The sequence below is a fragment of the Bison bison genome, unplaced genomic scaffold, assembly GCF_000754665.1.
Source record: "Bison bison bison isolate TAMUID 2011002044 unplaced genomic scaffold, Bison_UMD1.0 scf7180017864100, whole genome shotgun sequence".
Taxonomy (NCBI): Eukaryota; Metazoa; Chordata; class Mammalia; order Artiodactyla; family Bovidae; genus Bison; species Bison bison.
This window is the reverse complement of record NW_011494672.1, coordinates 154,339-177,202: the sequence shown is the minus strand read 5'-3', so window position 1 is coordinate 177,202 and position 22,864 is coordinate 154,339. Positions and strand designations below refer to the sequence as shown.

Genomic DNA, 22,864 nt, shown 5'->3' with positions numbered 1-22,864 from the left:
TCATGATTATCTTGGTCGTGAAGATCTTTTTTGTACAGTTCTTCTGTGTGTTCTTGCCACCTCTTCTTAATATCTTCTGCTTCTGTTAGGTCCATAGCATTTCTGTCCTTTATCGAGCCCATCTTTGCATGAAACGTTCCCTTGATATCTCTAATGTTCTTGAAGAGATCTCTAGTCTTTCCCATTCTGTTGTTTTCCTCTGTTTCTTTGCATTGATCTCCGAGGAAGGCTTTCTTATCTCTTCTTGCTATTTGGAACTCTGCATTCAGATGCTTATATCTTTCCTTTTTTCCTTTGCTTTTCACTTCTTTTCTTTTCACAGCTATTTGTAAGGCCTCCCCAGACAGCTATTTTGCTTTTTTGCATTTCTTTTCCATGGGGATGGTCTTGATCCCTGTCTCCTGTACAGTGTCATGAACCTCTGTCCATAGTTCATCAGGCACTAAGTCTATCAGATTCAGTCCCTTAAATCTATTTCTCACTTCCACTGTATAATCATAAGGGATTTGATTTAGGTCATACCTGAATGGTCTAGTGGTTTTCCCTACTTTGTTCAATTTAAGTCTGAATTTGGCAATAAGGAGTTCATGGTCTGAGCCACAGTCAGCTCCTGGTCTTGTTTTTGCTGACTGTATAGAGCTTCTCCATCTTTGGCTGCAAAGAATATAATCAATCTGATTTCATTGTTGGCCATCTGTTGATGTCCATGTGTAGAGTCTTCTCTTGTGTTTTTGGAAGAGGGTGTTTGCTATGACCAGTGCGTTCTCTTGGCAAAATCTATTAGCCTTTGCCCTGCTTCATTCCGTATTCCAAGGCCAAATTTGCCTGTTATTCCAGGTGTTCCTTGACTTCCTACTTTGCATTCCAGTCCCCTATAATGAAAAGGACATTTTTTTTTGGGTGTTAGTTCTAGAAGGTCTTGTAGGTCTTCATAGAACCGTTCAACTTTAGCTTCTTCAGCGTTACTGGTTGGGGCATAGGCTTGGATTACCGTGATATTGAATGGTTTGCCTTGGAAATGAACAAAGATCATTCTGTCTTTTTTGAGATTGCATCTAAGTACTGCATTTCGGACTCTTGTTGACCGTGATGGCTACTCCATTTCTTCTAAGGGATTCCTGCCCACAGTAGTAGATATAATGGTCATCTGAGTTAAATTCACCCATTCCAGTCCATTTTAGTTCGCTAATTCCTAGAATGTCGACGTTCACTCTTGCCATCTCCTGTTTGACCACTTCCAATTTGCCTTGATTCATGGACCTGACATTCCAGGTTCCTATGCAATATTGCTCTTTACAGCATCGGACCTTGCTTCTATCACCAGTCACATCCACAACTGAGTGTTGTTTTTGCTTTGGCTCCATCTCTTCATTCTTTCTTGTGTTATTTCTCCACTGATCTCCAGTAGCATATCAGGCACTACCGACCTGGGGAGTTCATCTTTCAGTGTCCTAACTTTTTGGCTTTTCATACTGTTTATGGGGTTCTCAAGGCTAGAATACTGAAGTGGTTTGCCATTCCATTCTCCAGTGGACCACATTCTGTCAGACCTCTCCACCATGACCCGTATGTCTTGTGTGGCCCCACATGGCATGGCTTAGTTTCATTGAGTTAGACAAGGCTGTGGTCCGTGTGATCAGATTGACTAGTTTTCTGTGATTGTGGTTTCAGTGTGTCTGCCCTCTGATGCCCTCTCACAACACCTACCATCTTACTTGGGTTTCTCTTACCTTGGACGTGGGATATCACTTCACGGCTGCTGCAGCAAAGCACAGCCACTGCTCCTTACCTTGGACAAGGGGTATCTCCTCACGGTTGCCCCTCCTGACCTTGAACATGGAATAGCTCCTCTCCGCCCTCCTGCACCCACGCAGCTGGTACTCCTTGGACGTGGGGTTGCTTCACTAATAATGTGAGGTTATTAGTGCTGTTCAAATCCGATTTCTTGTGGATACATTCTGATCATCTCGGTGAGACTGTTTTATAGATTTTAAAATCAAGCCTAGCTCTCTGTCCATGAACATGCTATGTGGCACCAGGTGTCACATATTCAATTTCCAGGTCTTACAAGTAATAAATCTCCATTTTTTCAAAGTTAAAATCAAGGCCATATAAATTTTATTTCCTTGGTCTTTTTTAGACTCCCTAATCTGGATAATTGTTTTTATTGGATGCTAAAGCTTTTATTTTCATTTGTTAGTCATAATTCTAATTTTTATCAGTAGGAAAGCAAATGGTACTGTAGACTGTTCATTTCTCATATAGACTATGTTTAATAACTCCAATAAGTTTTGGTTCTTACAGACTGCTGGAGAGTGACCTGTGTGAAGAAGAAATTTCTCTGAAACCAGCTATTACTTCTACTCTGATACTGACAAATTATTGAAATAAATGGCTAGAAAAACCTAAAATCTATTCAACAGTCTGTATTTTGCCAGTTTCTTCTTTTTATATTTAGGTATTTAGTCAGCTTGGGTCTTTGCTGAAAAACTGTGACATTTCACTACATCTGGTAGAGGTGAGCCAGAAATTAAGTGAGATTCAAGCATTAACGTTGACTGAAGAGAAGGTCCCATTAGAGCGAAATGCTGAATCCCCAGTATATATGAAAGGTGTCACTAAATCTGGAATTCCAGTTTCCTGGTACCGAGATCTTCAAGATGTTCCAAAAGGTAATTATTTTACTTTGATTAATGAAAGAATTTTGATCACAGCCCCTCACAGTGATATGTGAGCACAACCTTGTTTTGCAATATAATAGACTGAGTTAGTGCTGCCAATTCCCTTACTTATAGAGATTAACAAACATTTTTTTTCTGGAGAAGAGCATTGTGTTAGAAAATAAAATCACCTAACATTGAGAAGCAGTGAATTTCATGCAGTGTTGCAAAAACCAGACAAAACCAAAATAGGGATCTCTGTTGTATACTTCAGTTTTTCCCGACCCCCTAAGATAGTACTGATGATGAAGCAGCCCAAGGCAGTCGGGCTGAAGGAAGCAATGTTAGGAGATGAGTTTACTTTTTTAGTTAAAAATTATTTATTTGGCCACACTGGGTCTTAGTTGCGGCTCATGGGAACTTCCATCTTTGTTGCGGCATGTAGAATCTGTTATTAATAGTTACAGCATATGGGATCTAGTTCCCTAAACAGGAATTGACCCAGGTACCCTGCATTGGGAGCATGGAGTCTTAGCCACTGGACCACCAGGAAGTCCCTTAGATGAGTTTAATATTGTCGTCTTTGGATTATCCTTACTTGTAAAGGGTGGTGGAGAAATCCTAGTATTCCTCAAGAATGTTATATTGACGAGCCCCAGGTCAAACCTAAAGTGGTATCGCCTGACCCTGGCCAAGGTGCCACAGCCGTTCCTGGCCTTCACCATCTCATTTGATTTTAGGAAATTCAAATCCTCTTCTAGCTAACAGATTTGAGTTCTGATTCATTTCATTCTTAGTGATGCATTAAAGATTAAACTGATGATTGGGATCCTCTGTGTGGACAGTGAGAATAGTGATAGTTCCTCCTGTGTAAGTTCTGCACCGTAGGTTTCCTGTGAAGAGGTGGATGATTCTGTGAAAGTGGTAATTACGCAAGCACCACAACTCCCCATATGAAGAACTATGCATTCTCTTTTTGCTAATGTCCAAAAGAACCAATTTATTGCCTTGAAAATGCTGAAGTGTTAATTTCTCTCTTCTGTTTTTAAATAGAGTACAGCTTTTATCTCGCACATGAATTTTTCGATGTTCTTCCTGTGCATAAGTTTCAGGTACTGATGGGAAAGAAGTCACATTTATAATTGAATAACAAAGGGCCTTTTGTTGTAAGAATAAACATTTATGGTGTTTAATTTTTACTGTTTGAAGCTAGCTATATTTGGAAGTTTGATGAATATAAATAATTGAAAATAATTGAAACGCAAAAGTGAAATATTAAGGATTCTTAATTCTCTTAGGATAATTATTAAGAATTCTTAATTCTTCTGGGATAAAGATGTATGGGAATATGAGATGGTAAATGATTATAGTACAATGAAGGATAACTTTTTTAGGAAATATTTTTAAATTCTAAGAATTAAAAATTTTCTTCATTCTTTCTGTGAGGAAATTTAAAATTTGGTAGCAGTGCATGTGTACTGGTAACTTCTAGGGCTAAGAGTATATGTTAATATTATGATGTAGCAATTTGTTGGTGAAGCTTCTGATTAGTCCTTCTAAGTCTGTTTTCTGTTTTGGGGGCACTTACCATGTTGCTTACTTTCTCCTCCATTTCTTATCTAAGCAACATTAATAGTTTGCATCTGTCAGTCTACTCATATTATTCAAAGGAAATGAAGTAATGCCTTTAAATAATTTCAAGTGGTAAAGTGTTCTGTAAATGTTATTTATCTAGCTTATATATGATAAGAAGAGAAGATTTGCTATTTTGATAAAAGCAGTTTTGAGAACAGACTTGCAGAAATTTCTTTTTTTGTTATTTGTGTTTAGAAAACCCCACACGGATGGCGAGAAGTACTTGTTGATATTGACCCACAGGTTTCTGATAAACTGAGATTTGTTTTGGCGCCGTGTGCCACCCCAGCAGAAGCGTTCATACAAGTAGGAATAAGTTTTTTTTTTTCGTAAGTTTATTGCCAACCCAATCTTCGGTCTTATTTTCTGAGTTCCTATTTTAGAGTTCCTTGTAACATTTAAGAGCTTTTTATTGATAGTGGAAATCCATAGGATCTGTCAGAATGGGTTCAAGTCATTCCTTGGCTGTGTGAGCTTCATGTAATAAGAATTTAAGTGCTTACCCAGCAAGTTCCGGGTCTGTCTGTCTCCCACAGTTCTCCATCAAATGGTGACAATATTGTTTACTTGACAGGAAGTTATGTGTCTGTGAAAACAGTGTTGTACAGTGTATAGTAAAGTAGCAATAACAATATTTGTTAAATACCTTGTATTACTCTAGTTTCTCATTCAATTCTCAAAACTACCCTTAGGTCAGTTTTATTATCACTCTCTTTGGGCTACTGTTGGAGCATGCATTTTTTCTCAAATCTAAATTTGGGTGAAAGAGAAAAAAGGCATGCTTCAACAGTATGGCACATGATTCTAGTCTGATTTTAGTCTGCCAAATGGTGGATGTACTGCTGCATAATCTCAAGAGGCTACAGATCTTAGGTTTGGGTTTAATGACTCAAAAATCCTTTACTTCCCAGGCATGTTTGGGCTTTAGATTGCCTGTTTTATCCCACCCACCTCCCCTTTTTTGAGCTGAGAAAAAAAGGATTACTTTCTAGACCATAACTAAGGATTTCTGCCTCAGAAGTTACTGATTTTACAAGCTTTTAAACATAAACCTGTGAATTAAGTTTTCTTTGCAAAGCATAGATTTAAAATATCAGCCTAAGTGTTTGTGAATATTTCTGTGTTTTCATATTGTGGCTACCTAATTTTACCTGAGTGAGAATCAAATTCATAAAGCTTCCAGAAGCTGACCCTCTCAGAGTTGATTGTTGTTAGTTCTTCACTTGAACAGTGTACACTTCGGAGAGATGGGGTGATGACTTCTCCCTCTCATTTGGACGGAGCAAATGGGAATGGAAATCTGTTGTCCTGAAGAGCAAGCAGTGTAGGATGTAAAGAATGCCAGCACAGAACGCTGAGGCCTGTCAGCTTATGCTTGAAACTGGTCCTGTGATTTATGTAGTCACACCACGGAATTTATCAAATAGCATGGGGGGCTTACTTGGTAAAGCCAACTAAGTTAGGATTCCCTGGCAGCTCAGTTGGTAAACAATTTACCTGCAGTGCAGGAGACCTGGGTTTGATCCCTGGGTGGGAAAGATCCCCTGGAGAAGTGAATGGCAACCCACTCCAGTGTTCTTGCCTGGAGAATTCCAGGGACAGAGGAGCCTTGTGGGCTACAGTCCATGGGGTCGCAAAGAGTCCGACACGACTGAGTGACCAACATACACTGGGGGCTTAGTGGTTTATTATTTCATTTAATCCTCACAGTAAGGCTAGAATATGTACTGAGGAACTAGACTGTGAAAGGTGAAGTAACTTGTCTCTAGTAAGCAGTGGATGAGCTGAGACTCACGGGCTGAGTCTGCCTGACTCTATACCTCTTAGACCTGTGCTATTATAGGCAGAGACTTTCTGTTGTTTAGTCACTAAGTCATGTCTGACTATTTGTGACCCCATGAACTGCAGCACGCCAGGCTTCCCTGTCCTTCTCCATCTCCCAGAGTTTGCTCAGATTTATGTCCATTGAGTTGGTGATGCCATCTAACCATCTCATCCTCTGCCACCTCAGGGTCTTTTCTAATAGGTGTTAAGAGGGAGCAAAAGTTAATGTATAGTTGCATAATGAAGAAAAAATTTGGTTCAGTAACAGGAATTAGTCAAATTTAATATATACTAATCCAGTTGGCAAGTATTATTATTTATTGTTCATATACTTTCTAAGCCAATATGTACTTCTTGAAGACCCTTAACAGTTGAACATCTTGGGAAATAAGGGCTTCAGGTACATTGACACTGGTTTATAAGCTGGTATTAACTTACAATGTTTAGGGTATATCAGTGGGGTACCTTTTGCCCCCAAAGAAAGCAGATATACTTAATAGGCTCTGTTTTGTTATATTGGATTTATTTCATTTGTTCTTCCAGAACAAGTTTTTAGTGTCTTTTATGTGCCAGACACTGTTCCAGGCAGGCAAAAATCCCTTTCCCATGGTTTCAGCCCAGTAGAATATATTTATATGAATTATGACATAGAAGTAAAATCACTGTAAATAAAATGATAATGTACTTAGCCATCTGGAGGGTTGGGAGGACTTACGGCTTTTTATAAAAGGCATCAAAATAAAATGTGTTTGTAAACTGAGTGGATGGCATCAGAGAACCAAGGAGTTCTATATAATAAAAAGGGTGTCATGTGAAAAGTTGAGTGTAGACAACATATTCATATTGAGAAGGAATTTGTTTTTGTTATAACTGAGAAATGCTCATTGTAGGAAAACCCTAAGGAAACAAGTTTTTTGAATGATGTATTTTGATTCAACTATTCCCTTACTAGAATGATGAAACAAGGGATCATGTGGAAGTGTGTCCTGAGGCTGGTGTTGTTATTCAGGAACTTTCTCAACGCATTTCACTAACTGGAGGTGCTGCCCTGATCGCGGATTATGGTCATGACGGGACTAAGACAGACACCTTCAGAGTATGTATAATCCAGTCACATGATTTATCAGAATTTAACTGGTACAGTTGACTTAGTTGTCATGTTAGGGTTGAAGTTCATTGAAGATACGTATCTCATTTTGGTTTCTACAGTGTCTGTCCTTGCTGCATGACATACTTTATAATTAATCTATGTTGTTATAATCACCCTTAACCCGGTATTTTACTGTCTACCTTTCCTTTGAACAGGGTCTAGATTGTCTACATTATTCCTTAAGTTGCAGAACCTAGGTTTGCATAGATTCTAGTAAACATCTGAATAATTCAAGTGGGAATTTTCTTAAAAGTTCTTAAAAATTTCTCCTCCCTTCAGTAAAAAAAAAAAAAAAAGTTTAACTTTATTATTATTTTTTTTAAAGAAAAACCTGGAGAGTTTTTTTTAAAACACTGTTCTCTAGATTTACCTCCAGGATTCTGATTTGCTAGGTCTGGGAAGAGTCCAGTAACGTGTTCTCAGGTGATTACGATGCATATAGCTGATGGATACACTTTGTAAAACACCGTCTCAGTTCTGTTAACCTGAGTTCATCTGGAGAATTCTCTCTTTATCACCATGGGCATTAATGAAAATTTTCAACAGACGTCAAAGGCAGCATGTCCAGGCACTACAACACAGTACTTCATAGTGGGTTTTCCGCATAGTATCTCGTTTGAAGAAAGGGTGCTATGTTGTAAGAGTCTGTAAACCCCTGATGTAAGCCATATATTCCTTTTTAACAGTTATGTAAAGTGGACTACATGATAGCATTTCTTTAATCTTGATAATGATAACCGTAGAAGTACAAAAACTCATCATTTAAAAATTATGTTCAAGGGGTTTTGTGGCCACAGGCTTCATGATGTCCTAACTGCCCCGGGAACAGCAGATCTAACAGCTGACGTGGACTTCAGTTACTTGCGTAGAATGTCCCAGGGGAAAGTAGCTTCCCTGGGTCCAATAGAACAGCAAACTTTTTTAAGAAATATGGGCATTGACGTCCGGCTGAAGGTAATGATTTATCTTATTTCACTATTACTAACTAGTTTAATTTCATAGTATTTCAATAAGTACTGTAAGTAGTGAGTTCACGTGGTCTCGGTGCTCTTATAGTCCAATCCATGGTGTTGTGGTCTTTTCAGCAGTGTGGGGTTCAGTGTAACCAGACCACTTGAGGGTAGAGCAGATTGTAAGTTTCACGCATCTCTGTAAGACTTCCAAATAGTGTTAATGTTTGTTAAGAAAACTTAACTGCCTGTATGGGTATGAATTTTAGAACTGTCTTAAAGACAGCTTAACACTTCAGCATAGATCAAACCACCTGGGAATGTTTGTTAAACATACAAATCTGTAGGTTTGAGTCACAGCAACCTATGTCTTTAATAAACAGGCCATGATTCTGAGGTAGAGGCTCAAAATCACATTTTTAAGCAGTTTTATTGAATAGTTAATAGTCATTGTATTACTACATATACCTAGGAATTGTTTCTTCTGGTTATTTTTACTAAGACATTTTTTCTTTTCAGATTCTTTTAGATAAAACAGATGACCCATCATTGAGGCAGCAGTTACTTCAGGGGTATAATATGTTAATGAATCCTATGAAGATGGGAGAAAGATTCAACTTTCTTGCCTTGGTACCTCATCAGAGACTTCATGGTAGAAATCATCAGACGAATGCACGTCAGTCAAAACCCTCTCCATCACCTGTAGCTGGGTTTGGTGAACTTGCTTGGCAGTGATATTTCAGTTTGGACTTTTCACCCCCAAGTTGGCCTAAGAAACCAGAATAAAGGGAACATATTTTATATATCACAGGTAAAATAAGTATTAAAATATTTTATCTCTTCATAGCCAATAAAAATAAACCATACAGTACCACTGGAAGTTGATCTTTTAAGGTTGTATTTGATTCTTGGTACAAATGTTTGTTCTCAATTTAATGAAACAAATTATTGAGTATCCTCTAATTAATAAAGCTGGTTGTTATAAAGTGTAAACATGAATACTGATTGGTTTAATAACAACTGGAAACAACTGGCCATTCACAGGGGGCTGATTAAATAGAACTAGTTGCTCCGTGGCGTGTGAAAATCTTCTGGACCAGGATCGAACCCGTCCCCTGCATCGGTAGGCAGATTCTTATCCACTGTACCACCAGAGAAGTCCGAAAGTGAAAGAAAAATGAGTTGTTCAGTTGTGTCTGACATTGTGATCCCATGGACTGTATTCCTCCAGGCTTCTCTGTCCATGGAATTCTCCAGGCAGGAGTACTGGAGTGGGTTTGCCTGTTCCCTTCTCCAGGGAATCTTCCCAACCCAGGGAATCGAACCCAGGTCTCCTGCGTTGCAGGCAAATTCTTTACTGTCTGTGCCACCAGGGAAATCCGAGTATGATGTTAAATGGCCTTTATTATATTGAGATAAGTTCTTTCTGTATCAGCTTTGTTGAGTTTTATCATGAATGACTGTTGAGTATTGTTACTTTTTTCTGTCTGTTGAAATGACTGTGTGATTTTAATCCTTTTATTAACGTTGATCACACTGAATGATCTGCAGATAATGTGTCCCTGGAATATATCCCACTTGATCATGGTATATTGTTGAGTTCAGCTTGCTACTTTATGCGGATTTTTGTGTCTTTATTCATCAGAGATACTGGCCTGTAATTTTCTTTTGTAGTCTTTATCTGGTTTTGCTACAAGGGAAATCGTGGCCTTGTAGAATCAATCTGGGAGTGTTCCATTCTCAGTTACTGGAATAGTTTGAGAATAGGTATTAGCTTTTCTTTATATGTTTAGAATTCCTCTGTGAAGCCTGGAGTTTTGGTTTGCTGGTTTTTTTATTAATTACAAAGTCAATTTCACCACCAGTGATTGGTCTGTTCAGGTTGTCTTGATTCAGTCTTGGTGGGGTAAGTTTCTAAAAATTTGTGCATTTCTTCTAGGTTGATTTGTTGGCATGTAACTATTCATGGTATTCTATTTTTTTGGTATCTCTAGTATTATTTCTCTTTCATTTATTCTGTTTGGGTCCTCTCTTCTCAGTGAGCCTGGCTAAAGACATATCAATTTTATCTTTTCAAAAAACAAGTGCTTGGTTCATTGATGTTTTCTATTGTTGTCTGGACTTTATATTTCCTCTCTTACTTCCTTCCATATGCTAAGTTTGGGCTTTGTTCTTTTTCTAATTCCTTTAGATGGTAGATTAGGTTGTTTACTTGAAACTTTTTTTTCTTGAGGTAGGCCTTATATTTGCTATGAACTCCCAGTAATCACTATGAAATTTGCCAGTCTGGTTTGAGGGGTGAGAAGTCTTTTTTAATTTGTCCTCCTTTTTGGTATTTGAATTTTTTACAATATGCTTCTGTGAATTTTATAATTAAAACCAAAATTTGATTAAAAAAATTTTAAAGTCACAGTAAAACCAATCAACCTGACATGTACTTAAAACATGAATGAGAGTAAATGCAGACTTAGGAGGAATAATTTTCTAAAATTAGTTAATTCTCTCATTTCCAGATAACTGTCAAGATTTATTTCTGTAAGTTCCCATTCTTTTGGTTCACAGAACTTTTTAATAATACCAGACATGGACTTTCTGAAGAATTATAGTAATAGCCACACAAATTTGAGAGATTAAAAGAATGTTAGCTGTATATCTTCAATTTATAGCTTAACTATATTGGAAGTTCACTGGCAGAGTGTTCAATGAAAATGTCCATAGTTGGCCCTTCCCAATTATTTAATAGTTTTCATGATTAAGGGGAAAGAGTTAGCCAGTGCTTCTTAAAACCTAGAAAAACATAAATTAACTTACTTAAGTCTTTTGGCAGTTGCAATAGTTGAATATTTAATGGTAGTTTCTGAAAAACTTTTAATTATTCCAAACTTTTAAGAAATGAGACCTTGAGGTAATAACCTCAAATTTTGTATAAAATTGTAATAATGAGTTTTTTTTTATTTTAGTCAGATAAAAAAAATCTGTGTTCTTAAATATAGCATTAGTTTCATTTACAAATACTATTTCCAAAACAGTTCTCTTACCAAAGCCTGGGAAAATAACACAACCAAATACAATTTTCTCTGGATACCTCTACTAGCTCAGGTTTCCACATGGAAAAGTACAGTGATATGGAAATACATTTTATTATCAAACTTCAAGGATATTTACAAAAAGTGGGATATAATTAAAAATGTACTAAACAATGTCATTATAGACTTTGTATACATTATCAAATGTTTCTAACAGTTATTTCTTATACAAACATGATGACTTCAAGACAAAAAAGGTTATGCAGGTTATACAGTAACTGGAGAAAATTACTCAATTCCAAATTATCTGACAGTGCCTTTACATTTTTTTCTAAGAAAACTTCTCAATAACAAAAACAAAGAGTGCAATTAATTTTATGGCTTGTAAAGTTTTATTATATAAGTATAGAAAACAGCATTCCAGTTAATTTTCATCTTACACAGTAAAACCACAATAGGGTGCCTAGTGACTCAGAAATTACTTCATTTGAGCACACTGATTGTATAAACAGACTTAGAGAAATTAGGGGAAGTTACCCCCTATCACAGGGAAAATACATTTCCCAAAGGTTTTACATAATTAATTTGCTTTTAGTTTTTTAAATTCCTGTATGAGAATGAAATAGTGAGAGACACTGTGGAATGTCTTCTGGGAATATCTAATGGTAGGCAGTATAGCAGAATGGTTAGCAATAAGGACTCTGGAGACACACTGCCCGGATTCAAACCCACATCCTAACTGTGTGACCTTAGGCAGCTAGTTAATTTTCCTGTGCCTCACTTTCCTTATCTGTGAGACAAAGTTCAATGACTTATCCATGTCTCCTGTGAGGGAAAAACATGTAAAGAGCTCAGAACAGAGGAGCACTGGTGTTTGCTTCCATTCTCTCAAGGGTATTTTTAGCCCTACACAAGGGAGCAGCTTCAGGGATCTCTGAAGGCCCTCTCATTCTGTTCACAAGAACATTCTTTTGCTATCTCAGATTCCATGGGAAATGACAGTTAACACTTTTATAACTTTTAGCTTATAAATATCTGATCTTCACAACAACATTAAGGAAGACAGAGGCAGGAATTATAATCTTTATTTTATAGATTGAGGAGCTCAAAGCTCAGCCAGGTTGTCACCTGCCGAGGTCAACACAGCTTAAGAGTGGAGCCAGATTTTTGGGCTTCACATCTTTTGTTCTTTTTGGAGGGGGAAAAAAAACATTCACAGTGATTATTTAGGAATCAAGAAACACAAAGCCCCTAGATTTTTTATAAGTGGATAGTCCTAGATCTTTAACTTTTTGGGGGGAAACTATTAATAACTTTTAAAAGCTATGAAAAAATCTAACCTCTTAAATATGATGTTAGGGTACAAAAACTGTCTTTAGATGGCTGCTGGAGCTGCAGTGTTTTTAAAAATACTTCATTCTTTCATTTGCTCAGCTGATAATACAGCCCTACTCTTTATAAACTGTTTCATGCTCTACCCCACCCACTCCCCTAAACTGCTGAAAATAATTGATTTAAAAACATTCCAGATATCTGTAAAGCCTTCCAATAAGCTAAGGGAAGAAAAAAAGAATATTGTTTGTTATTCTTTCCTGTAGCATCAACTAACCCTGCACTGTCCCTACTTTTGGCATGTATTTAATTTTCTTCCTCAAATTATACAGTCCCATGTAAAGAGAAATTGTGTGATTAAGAGTTCAGATCTGTACCCATTAAATGTTGGAATCTAATGGTGACATCACAACAGCATCAATGGGAATGTGATTATTTAGCAGCAGAGTTGAACTATAGGAAGACGTATGTAACAACTCAGCACTTAGACCAGCAGTTCCTACTCCTGATTTTGTGTATCAGTTGTCCCAAATAATCTTAGGGGCTGTTGCAACATACAAACAAAAGGTGACAACTTTCCATGTTAAGAGCATATTCAGAATTTCAACCCCAAAGAAATTAGAGCGATACTATTATTTTGGAGTTTAACTGACCTAAAAGAGAAGGGTAAACCAGTTCAGCACTCCCTTTCTAGGCATCTAGGAAAAACCCCTCAGTGCCTCTGTGGTCAGTTAAACAAATGTTTAAAGTCTATAGGAAATGGCATGTTGGTAGCCTCTCAGTTATCTCATAAATGCAAATCTGTTTAGTTATAAACTGTGTAATAACTCTTGTATGATTTGATCAAGCTATGCAATAACTGGACTCTGGCTTGCCTTTTTTCTCCTTTTAAAAAAAATGATGTAAGAACAAGAAAGGAAGATAAATTAAGTGCCACTATTGTACTAAAATGAGCGCTTAGGGAAAAACACAAAAACCAGTTATTGCTTACGTTGTAAAGGTTTATGAAAAGCTTCATCTTGGATTCCATTATGTTTTTATGACTCAGTTTCCCCTCCTGTACCTACTCAGTATGAACTACAGTATCGGTGTCACTGATTCCTTATATTTTCCATATCTTTGCATCCTTTCAGATGACAGCATACAAAGAACAACAGTTACGCAGCAAAATACCAGTCCATGACATGACATGCTTCCTTACTGAAGTTAGCTCACTGATAACTAAGGATCTTCTTCCATGTCGTCTGGATTGGGAGCCATAATGAAGTGCTTTGGGTATACAAGGTTGTGTGTGTATGCATGTATTTCCCAGCGGGCATCGTCACTTTCGTGTGTAATGTAACGTTCACCAATGCGAGTTTCAAATTCTCTAAGGTCAAGCCAAGTCTGATAGTCCTAGGGGGAAAAAAATGAAGATTATGAACAGTAAAAGAAACAAAATACTGTTAACTTGTTTTTTTGCTTAGCACCCTAGTTATGTAATTGACAACCCCTACCCCCTGCTGCTGCTGCTGCTAAGTTGCTTTAGTCATGTCCTATTCTGTGCGACCCCATAGATGGCAGCCCACCAGGCTCCCATGTCCCTGGGATTCTCCAGGCAAGAATACTGGAATGGGTTGCCATTTCAAATACTAGCTATACAATAAGTTCCATTTGTAATACTTTAGGTTAGCAATGTTATACTTTTTCAGATTTAGTCTCTCTCATGAAGGAAGTAACTCTTCTAAAATTAAAAAAAAAAAAAAATACTGCCTCAGCCCTCTGAGGTGGTTAATAATAACTATTAATCTGATTACACCTTACTCCTCAAAACAGGGGAAACGTGCTTAGACTCTGTTGTCAGGATAATTTAACAGTTGCTGAGATTAATTATGATTACATCTGTTCTAAAGTTACTTATATCCCTCATTCCCTTTACAGTAATTGTTCTAAAGCTTCTCTCTAGTCTGAAGTTTGGGGGTATCTTTTGATAAATCTATGCAATGGCTTTTAGGGGAATTAAACCAAACATTTAAAATGGCGTATCTGATCTTTTCAATACAAAATATAAACCTTTTGGTGGACATTTTAAAAATAAAATATATTTGACAATATAATGTGTTATGCTCATCTTACAAAAAGGTGAAATAAACACCATAAGGCCCTAAGACATGTAGAATCTGATGATCTATTAAGAGTGGTTTCATTAAGTAAGACAAATCACCACAAACTGCTCAAATGAAGATTGCTAAAGAGAAATACATTGCTTTTACCTGCAGCCAGGGATGACTAAGAGATTTGTCTACGCTGTAACGTTTTCTCATCTTCACTTGAAGTAGGTTGTTTATCAAATCAATTGCTAAGGGAAAAGACAAAATAAGCTATGTGAATCTGAGCACTGACCACCCCAAACCTGTGACTCTGCCCGGAAGGCAGTTCAATCCACAGAAATACACAGTTCAAGATATTTGCTTCTCAAGGACATAGCCTTTAAGCTAACATGTTAGTGACTGATAAATATTTATTGAATTCAGTATACCTGGTTTATTAAGGAGACAGTACAGAATACAAGTTAAAAGTATAGACTGGAGCCCGCCCGCTTGAGCCCAAGTTGTAACTGTGTGTGACATGGGGTCAGTTACTAACTGCACTTTGCCTGTTTGCTCATCTGTAAAATAAGGTTGTTGAGAAGATGAAATAAACTTAATACACACAAAGGGCTCAGAATGACGCTTTTATGTGCTAAGAATTAACCATTACTTTTAAAAATGAATAAAACAGACTCTCTTTACAGTCTGATTTTGTTTTTTTTTTCCCTCCACAATGATGCTATGCTAGTTTTGGGCTTGGAATGGAAAAGAGCCAAAGCCATTCATTGCCTTGCTTCTGCAGATGTAGTTATAGTGAGGTAATAACTTCTTACCAAAGTTCGTACTTAACAGGTTTTAACAAATAAGTTCATGGTATTTTGGTGTATGTGGTGAGATCTTAGCATGCATATTTTATCCAATTATTTGGAGATGTGGGCTAACTATAAAACCAAAGCAACCATGTAACTACACACTGACAAAATCCTTATGTAACAAGGCCATTGTTACTAAGGTCTGCATCCAGGGATGAGCCACACTAAGGACTATCCTATACTATTTCTAGTTCTATATACTGTCATACCAGTCAAGATTTTCCAGATTTTTTTCCACCCTGTTTTTTCCCCCCAAATTAGTTTAAGTACTAGTTTCTCTATATTCTAAATATCCATTGTTCCTTAAATGGCAGTCTGCTATGTGCATCAGGATCATTCAGTGTGTTTACTAAAATGCATTCCTGAGTAGCAGTACAGCTGGTGAGTCTGAGTCTTAGGGACGGAGCCAGAAGGTCTTTTTAATAACCTCACCAAGTGATTCTGATGTAAGAGGTCTATAGACCACACTGTCCAAGGGGCTCTAAGGTGACTTTGGCAACATCCCCAAACCCTCATATATACTTCTTCCATCAGATCTCTTCATTAACAAGTAAGCCTACTATTTACTATGTTGTCCCTCAAACTTTACCCAGTTTTATTAATCCCTATGATTAGGTCTCATACTGGGGAGAATTTTTAAAAATGTTTTAAGTGGTGTATAAAGAACCTGATTTAGTTCTGAAGGTAAGAAAAGTGACTGTGAAAAGATAGATTACTTCAGGAAAAATATGCCTAACCAGTAGCCTAAGTAGATCATACAGTTTGGAGGGGTTCAGGGAAGACTTCACAGATGAGCCACAAGATCAGGGATCTCTGAAGGGCTGGAACGGTTTCGACAGCAAGGAGGAGAGCAGGCAGGGGAAAGGTCTAAAGCAAAATGCAGCAAATGACTGAAAGCAGCTTGTGTAGGGCAGCGGTAGCAGAGGAGACCAGAAGGTGAGAACCTGGGCCGCGTCACATAGACCTACAGCTGCAGCCTGGTTCCAGGGAGGCTGAGGTGTCTGGGAGCACAGTAAGACGAAAGCAGCATTTCCAGGAGACTGACTTGGCACCGGTGACTGGGGAGCACAATTACAAAGCTGTTTCAGTAGTTTCAAAATGAGGCAGTTGGGACCTGGATTAGTGCCCTGCCTGGAAACTTAGGAAGATAAAGAAACCATATATAAAAGGAAGTATTCTTCAAACAATGGTAAACAGCTGAATTTGGAAGATGAATGGGAAATATTAAAAAGAGATGTCAAAACAGGGTGATGTGGAATCATGAAGGTTTTTAAACTAAGAGGCACAGACCAAAAATTTAATTTTTTTTTTTACCTTCACCAGAAATTTCTCTCCATGGATTTGGTGGGTACATAAATGCAGCATTCTGGATTTGGTCATTTATATCTTCATCTTCATTAAAAGGGAATGTGCCACTGAGGCTCACATAGACGATAACTCCCACTGACCACATGTCTAGAGAACGGTTGTAACCTTTGCTCCTGAGAACTTCAGGGGCCAAGTATGCTGGAGTTCCCACCACAGATCTCCTGAATGACTTTTCACCAATGATGCGTGCAAACCCAAAGTCACACAGCTTCACCTGGAAATAAGGATGATGTTAATTTTATATTATTGATATACAGATAAAATATATATCAATTCATTTATAATTACCTGTCCCTAAATATGATATGGAATCATTTAAACACATTTGCCAACTGTATTATGAATGCCAAAAGATGATACATATGGAAATTGTAAAATATCCTTTTCCCAAAAGGAAGATACATTTATAACTCTATGTTCCATTACTAACAGTATGAAGAACTTTGGTAAGAGCTTGTTTCAAACAATCACTTTTGAAGTGTAGCTTCCAGAATGCCAAATACCAGAATGGTGTTATGAGTGCTCATCATTTTTGATGAAATGGAAGGTGCTGATCTTTTATCATTTGGCTTGGAGACCCCTTTCTATCATCTATAAGCAGGAACTGTTTCATTTTTAAATCCACAGTGGCCTCACAGTGCCTGTATAAAGATACTCAAGTGTTTGCTGAATGAAAAATAAGTAATGATATTTAAAAACTTACCCTTTATTTTACTTAATCCTAGAATCTCTCTTCCCAAGGTCACTATATATTGGCAAGTATATATACACACCAGTCCAGGTGTGTTAAAAGGTAACTATTAATGTGGCCAGTAAAACAGTAATACTAGAGATTGCTTGAAAGAATTAAGAGTAGCTTTTCTATGACTATGGAACAAAATATTGCCAGTTAGATGTTTAGATTTGAAAAGAGTTATGTCTGAGGGTAGCCATAGTCACTACCATGCTCTTTTGGAAAGAAAGCTCTGGAAATGTAATGAGCTTGCTGCCTATCCTCTAGCAGAGGTTCAAATTCTGGTGATTAAGGATACATCCATGCTGAGCAGCAAATGCCAAGTACTTCCCTGAGGGAAATGCCCAGATTCACAAAATGTCTTCACTAAAAACGTTAAGATGAGTTGAGAGATGAGGGATTTGGCCTCTAAAATCCAGTGATATACATAATGACTGGAAAGCAAAGATGGACCTTCATACGTGTTTTTATGATGTTTGTTTTGTGTCATTACTGAATTTGGCTACTTCCTCTGAGATTCAAATCCTATTTGAAGAACAGGAATATCAACCATGAAGAAATGTGAACTCTTGTCCCCCTCATTAAATGCCATATTTCAGCTAACATTTTGATAAAGATGACTTGGCAGTTTGGCACCTGAAAAAAGAGTGGCCATGCCTAGCATTTGATGAAAAAAAAAAAGATTATCAAATAAATGACATTATTTTCCCTTTGATCCTAATGGAGGTTAGAAGGTTCGAGTTTTAACCTTAGCTGGAGGGGTGTGCATCCTTTGCCCATACTCCTTTGAAGATAAAATGAAATAATATATTGAAGCACTTTATTTAAAATATAGCATCATTAACTAATATTCAATAATTAATATATTGAATTAATAATTGAATAATATTCAAAACAGCACCAGGCATACAGGGATTCACTATTGAATTCTACCAAACTAAAAAAAATAAAATAAAATAAAATATAGCATCAATGCTCATGGCACCTTTTTGATCTCATAAAGACAGGGGATTACTTTTATTCTCATATGCATTCTAAGAGGAATATGATTACTTCCTTAAATGTAAAAAGAGCTGAATAATTTTTTAAAATATATCTTTTTCTTTGAAGGACAATCTAAGTTGTATTTACCAACAGAATAGTCATCTGTTGCCCTCTTGTCTAATTGTTTTTTAAATAAATGCACATAAACAATAACTTGGAAATAAATTATTCGAGTTGATGACAGTCATGAGAAACATTCATAGGCAACACTAACGTACAGTCCTTAGGATAAATGATTCAGACTTTGGGTTAAGAACCATTTTTAGGTTATGAGATAAATCTGAATCAAGATGAACACGTTTTAATGAAATAAAATTTAACCAAGTGAAAAACAAAATGAGTATATCACATGCAGGAGACACATTATCAACATACGTATGTGAGCCCCGGTGGTGATGGGAAATGTAATTCTTCCATGGGTTTTGTGGAGAATGTTTGAAATACAGTACTCTAAAGAGGAAGAGTTGGCTGCCTGCCTCAGCCAAAATCTTGTCTTCCCATTTCAGGGTTATCCCTCAGTTTATTTCATAGGGAATTTGTCCTGAGGACCAAGCACCAACCAAGGCTACCTCTTCCTACTATATTCCCAAACTACAGGGGAGTGGTGAACTGTGCACAAATCACAAAAAAATTACTCCTTAAGAACTGGTCTAAAAAGTTATTAGGTGTAAAAAGTCTTCATGAACACAAACAATATATCAATAATTAGTAAAATCTCAATTCAAATTATTCAGGTATAAATCCTCCCTGGTAGTTACAAGCTAAAAACTTTATTTCTGTAGATAGTTATGAACTGAATCTACAGCACTGCCTTTCATTACATGTGTGCTTCACAATGTTGTCACACAGATATTTAAAACCATACTTTAAAAAGGTTCTGGAGAATATCTCACCTGAGGAAATGGCTCTGCTGATGCGAGTAGCACATTTTCTGGCTTTAAATCACAGTGCACAATATTCTTAAAATGTAGATTCCTCAAAGCAACAAGTATCTGTTATTGAAGAAGAGAGAATTTTTTCTGTTCCTGGAAAAGTCACAGCTAAATCCTAATTGGACCCCCCTGAACAGTATAATAATTTGGAAAGTCCATTACAGTTCATCAAGATTTAACTCCAAGTGTTATTGTCTTCTTCAAAGTAACAACACCCACAATATCCTGATATGTGAAAAACACTACTATTTCCCATAGTCCTTAATTTTTCTCTAGTTTCAAAAAAAAAGTTTAAAATACCTGTGTGACCATGAATTTAGTTATTCGTTCTGGAAGTCGACTTTTCTCACTAGATAAAATCATTTCCAGCATATCTCCATGTAGCTTTTCCATCACTACAAAAACTCTTTCCGGGGTTTCGAACATACATTCCAGGTTTACAATCCCAGGATGGTGCAAATTCTGAAGAGTTGCAGAATATTATGTGACCAACTTGAGTAAAGTTTTACTATGCAAGTATCTAACAATGTACTGCAGTTAACTGTATGGAATAATGGCACAAAAGATAGCTCAGAAAAATAAAAGCAAACAAAAAGGATCATGGAGTTTGATTTTCAAAGTTCTGTACTGAAGAGAAGATGCACGGGAAGGGAAAGAACGTCTCCCCAGTTTGATTATATAACTGCCCTTGTCCATTACTGCTTTTCCTTTTTTGTCATCTTTTTAATCTTCTGATGGTACTCTAACTTTATGCTATCCACAAATAGGCACCAACTACCAAAGTTTTAGCCAATTACACAGCTTTGGTTCTTCAGGGCTGTTTGTAAAGGTCTTGGCTCAACAGGTGGCTTTGTCTTGAAGGTAGTCATTTAAGTCCTGATCTCATATTATATCTTGATTTGGTCTTCCCTCTTTCAGGTTCAGCATCTCTACCACCATCACCCCATTTTTCTTAAGCACTATTAGGCGCACAGGTTGGGGCTTCCCTGATAGCTCAGTTGGTAAAGAATCCACCTGCAATGTAGGAGAGCCCAGTTTGATTCCTGGATTAGGAAGATCTGCTGGAGAAGAGATAGGCTACCCACTCCAGTATTCTTAGGCTTCCCTTGTGGCTCAGCTCATAAAGAATTCATCTGCAATACAGGAGGTGTGGGTTGGGAAGATCCGCTGGAGAAGGGGAAGGCTACCCACTCCAGTATTCTGGCCTGGAGAATTCCATGGACTGTATAGTCCGTGGGGTCACAAAGAGTTGGACACGACTTAGTGACTTTCACTTTCAGGCTCACAGGTTGGAAAAATACAAAGCTGAATGTGATACTGTTTTTTTTTTTTTTTAAAGCAAACTATCTTACTGGTATTAAAAACAAAACTTCCTCAAAAGTGAATTTGAGAAACCAGCCATACTCAAAAACATTTAATGGTTCTTTATGGACATAAATCTAAATTTCTGGATGAATTTTAGTATCTTCAATAACCTGGTTTCATTTTTCTTATTCAAACTTAAATATGTTCTTAAATACTGGCCCAAGTGATTAAATGTTTTAATCCTCATTAACAGAAATAGTTTTTTCTTATGCTTTTTTTCTCACACTATGGATATCTAATTACACCAAGAGGGCAAACTTTTTTCCAGCCTGTGTGAAGTTGGGCTCCATGTCTAAAATGTGTTTTGAATCCACCATCATTCTCAGTTCCCACCGTAATGCCTTAATTTTCGCTCACACTACCTCTCCCCTGGACTACTGCAGCAGTTGCCCCTGCACTCTCCATGCAGCGGTACTTATCCCACAGTACTGAATTACATGTATACATATCTTACTCTCTAGTACAGTACTGACAGCAGAGACCGTGTCTTAGTCATTTTTAGCTTAACTTCTGAATCATGGTTGGTGTTTTAAAACTGTTTAGAAAATGCACAGCAAGCACAAAGTAAATATTATTTATAATCAGCTTAAAATAATTTAATGATGGTGTTCCAGGTGGCAAAATAAAAAGTGATACAATCTTATAGTAGATAAAGTGAAATACCCCAGTTGTGGGGCGTGATAATGGCAGTAAGCAGAAGAGTCAAAACGTCCTAACTCTGATCAATTTAGAGCTATAAGTGTGGCCAGCTGTCCCCTATACACCAAATTACCTCTCAAGTTTCTCACCCCCAACCCCTGCCATCCTTGAGAACATATGCATGAACACACCAAAACAGAAGTATGCTGTAACATAATTCTTATTAACAACGTCTTCTATTTATTTAATGTCCCATTTCCTCTGGAGTCTGTTTTGGTAAATTATAGTTTCATAGAGAATTAATCATCTTCTCCAGGCTTTCAAGTTTACCTAGTAGAGTTGCACAATATAGTATCTTAGTGAGTGAGAGTCACTCAGTCATGTCCAACTCTTTGTGACCCCATGGACTATACAGTCCACCGAATTCTCCAGGCCAGAATACTGGAGTGGGTAGCCATTCCCTTCTCCAGGGGATCTTCCCAACCCAGGGATCGAACCCAGGTCTCCTGCATTGCACGCGGTTCTTTACCAGCTGAGCCACCAAGATAGTATCTTAAGATTCCCTTAATTTTTTTCAGTATTTGTGATCATCCTCCCAAAATGTTTTTGTTTTCTTGTATTTTGATTCACTTATTTTGTTGTTATCCCACCCACATAGCTAACCAGCTTTTGGATTTACTGTACTAAATTTATTAACTTCCAGTTTTATCTTTGTTAATTCTGTTTTCCTCAGGTTGACTGTTCCTCCTTTAACTTGAGTTGGACTCAATTCATTATTTTCATTCCTTCCTCATTAAGTATTTGACATTTCTATGAGTAGTAGTTTAAAAGCTCTGATAAACAGTATTTTCATAATTATTTTCTAAATACGTGGGTCATGATTTTACTCTCTGATTCAAGAATTAAGACTTTAAAAGTTTTTTTTCAGATGGTGGGAGATTTCTTTTCCCCAATTTTATATTTGCAGTTTTAGTACATTAAGATAAAAAACTGTTTTTTAGCTAATAAAGTATTTATTTATTTGTGGGTACAGAGTTCAATATAAACTGGTTATATCTACCTTATAATGTTTAGGCCTCTTCTGTTCTTACTTAGCTTTGTCTACTTCATCTGTCATGGACATCTGTGTATTTGTCTGTTCTTCCCTGTATGGTCACTGCTGCTGCTGCTGCTAAGTCGCTTCAGCCGTGTCCGACTCTGTGCGACCCTATAGACGGCAGCCCACCAGGCTCCCCCGTCCCTGGGATTCTCCAGGAAAGAACACT

The 22,864-nt window shown here is 37.2% G+C and overlaps 2 protein-coding genes across 6 annotated transcripts in view; one reads left to right on the top strand and one right to left on the bottom strand.

Moving 5' to 3' along the window:
- The window catches only part of NDUFAF7 (NADH dehydrogenase (ubiquinone) complex I, assembly factor 7), a 21,319-nt gene extending 7,525 nt beyond the window's left edge, over positions 1-13,794 (top strand). Inside the window, exons 5-11 of one of the 2 annotated variants that reach the window (XR_825145.1) lie at positions 2,459-2,672; positions 3,714-3,772; positions 4,491-4,601; positions 7,072-7,215; positions 8,050-8,223; positions 8,739-9,030; positions 13,711-13,794. Coding sequence is in view for 1 of the 2 variants with exons in the window: in XM_010838599.1 (XP_010836901.1) it covers positions 2,459-2,672; positions 3,714-3,772; positions 4,491-4,601; positions 7,072-7,215; positions 8,050-8,223; positions 8,739-8,954 (918 nt within the window). In the remaining variant the exon portion in view is untranslated. Of the gene's footprint in view, positions 1-2,458; positions 2,673-3,713; positions 3,773-4,490; positions 4,602-7,071; positions 7,216-8,049; positions 8,224-8,738; positions 9,213-13,710 lie in introns of those variants that run through there. The other variant, XM_010838599.1, reaches the window with a different exon arrangement.
- PRKD3 (protein kinase D3) overlaps positions 11,337-22,864 on the bottom strand; it is an 86,886-nt gene continuing 75,358 nt past the window's right edge. For 3 of the 4 annotated variants that reach the window (XM_010838601.1, XM_010838602.1, XM_010838600.1), the window contains exons 15-19: positions 19,896-20,057; positions 19,557-19,655; positions 16,833-17,100; positions 14,830-14,915; positions 11,337-13,972 (exon numbers count right to left, since the gene is read on the bottom strand). In XM_010838601.1, the coding sequence (XP_010836903.1) occupies positions 13,799-13,972; positions 14,830-14,915; positions 16,833-17,100; positions 19,557-19,655; positions 19,896-20,057 (789 nt within the window). In that variant the 3' untranslated portion in view covers positions 11,337-13,798. The remainder of the gene's footprint in view (positions 13,973-14,829; positions 14,916-16,832; positions 17,101-19,556; positions 19,656-19,895; positions 20,058-22,864) is intronic. The other variant, XR_825146.1, reaches the window with a different exon arrangement.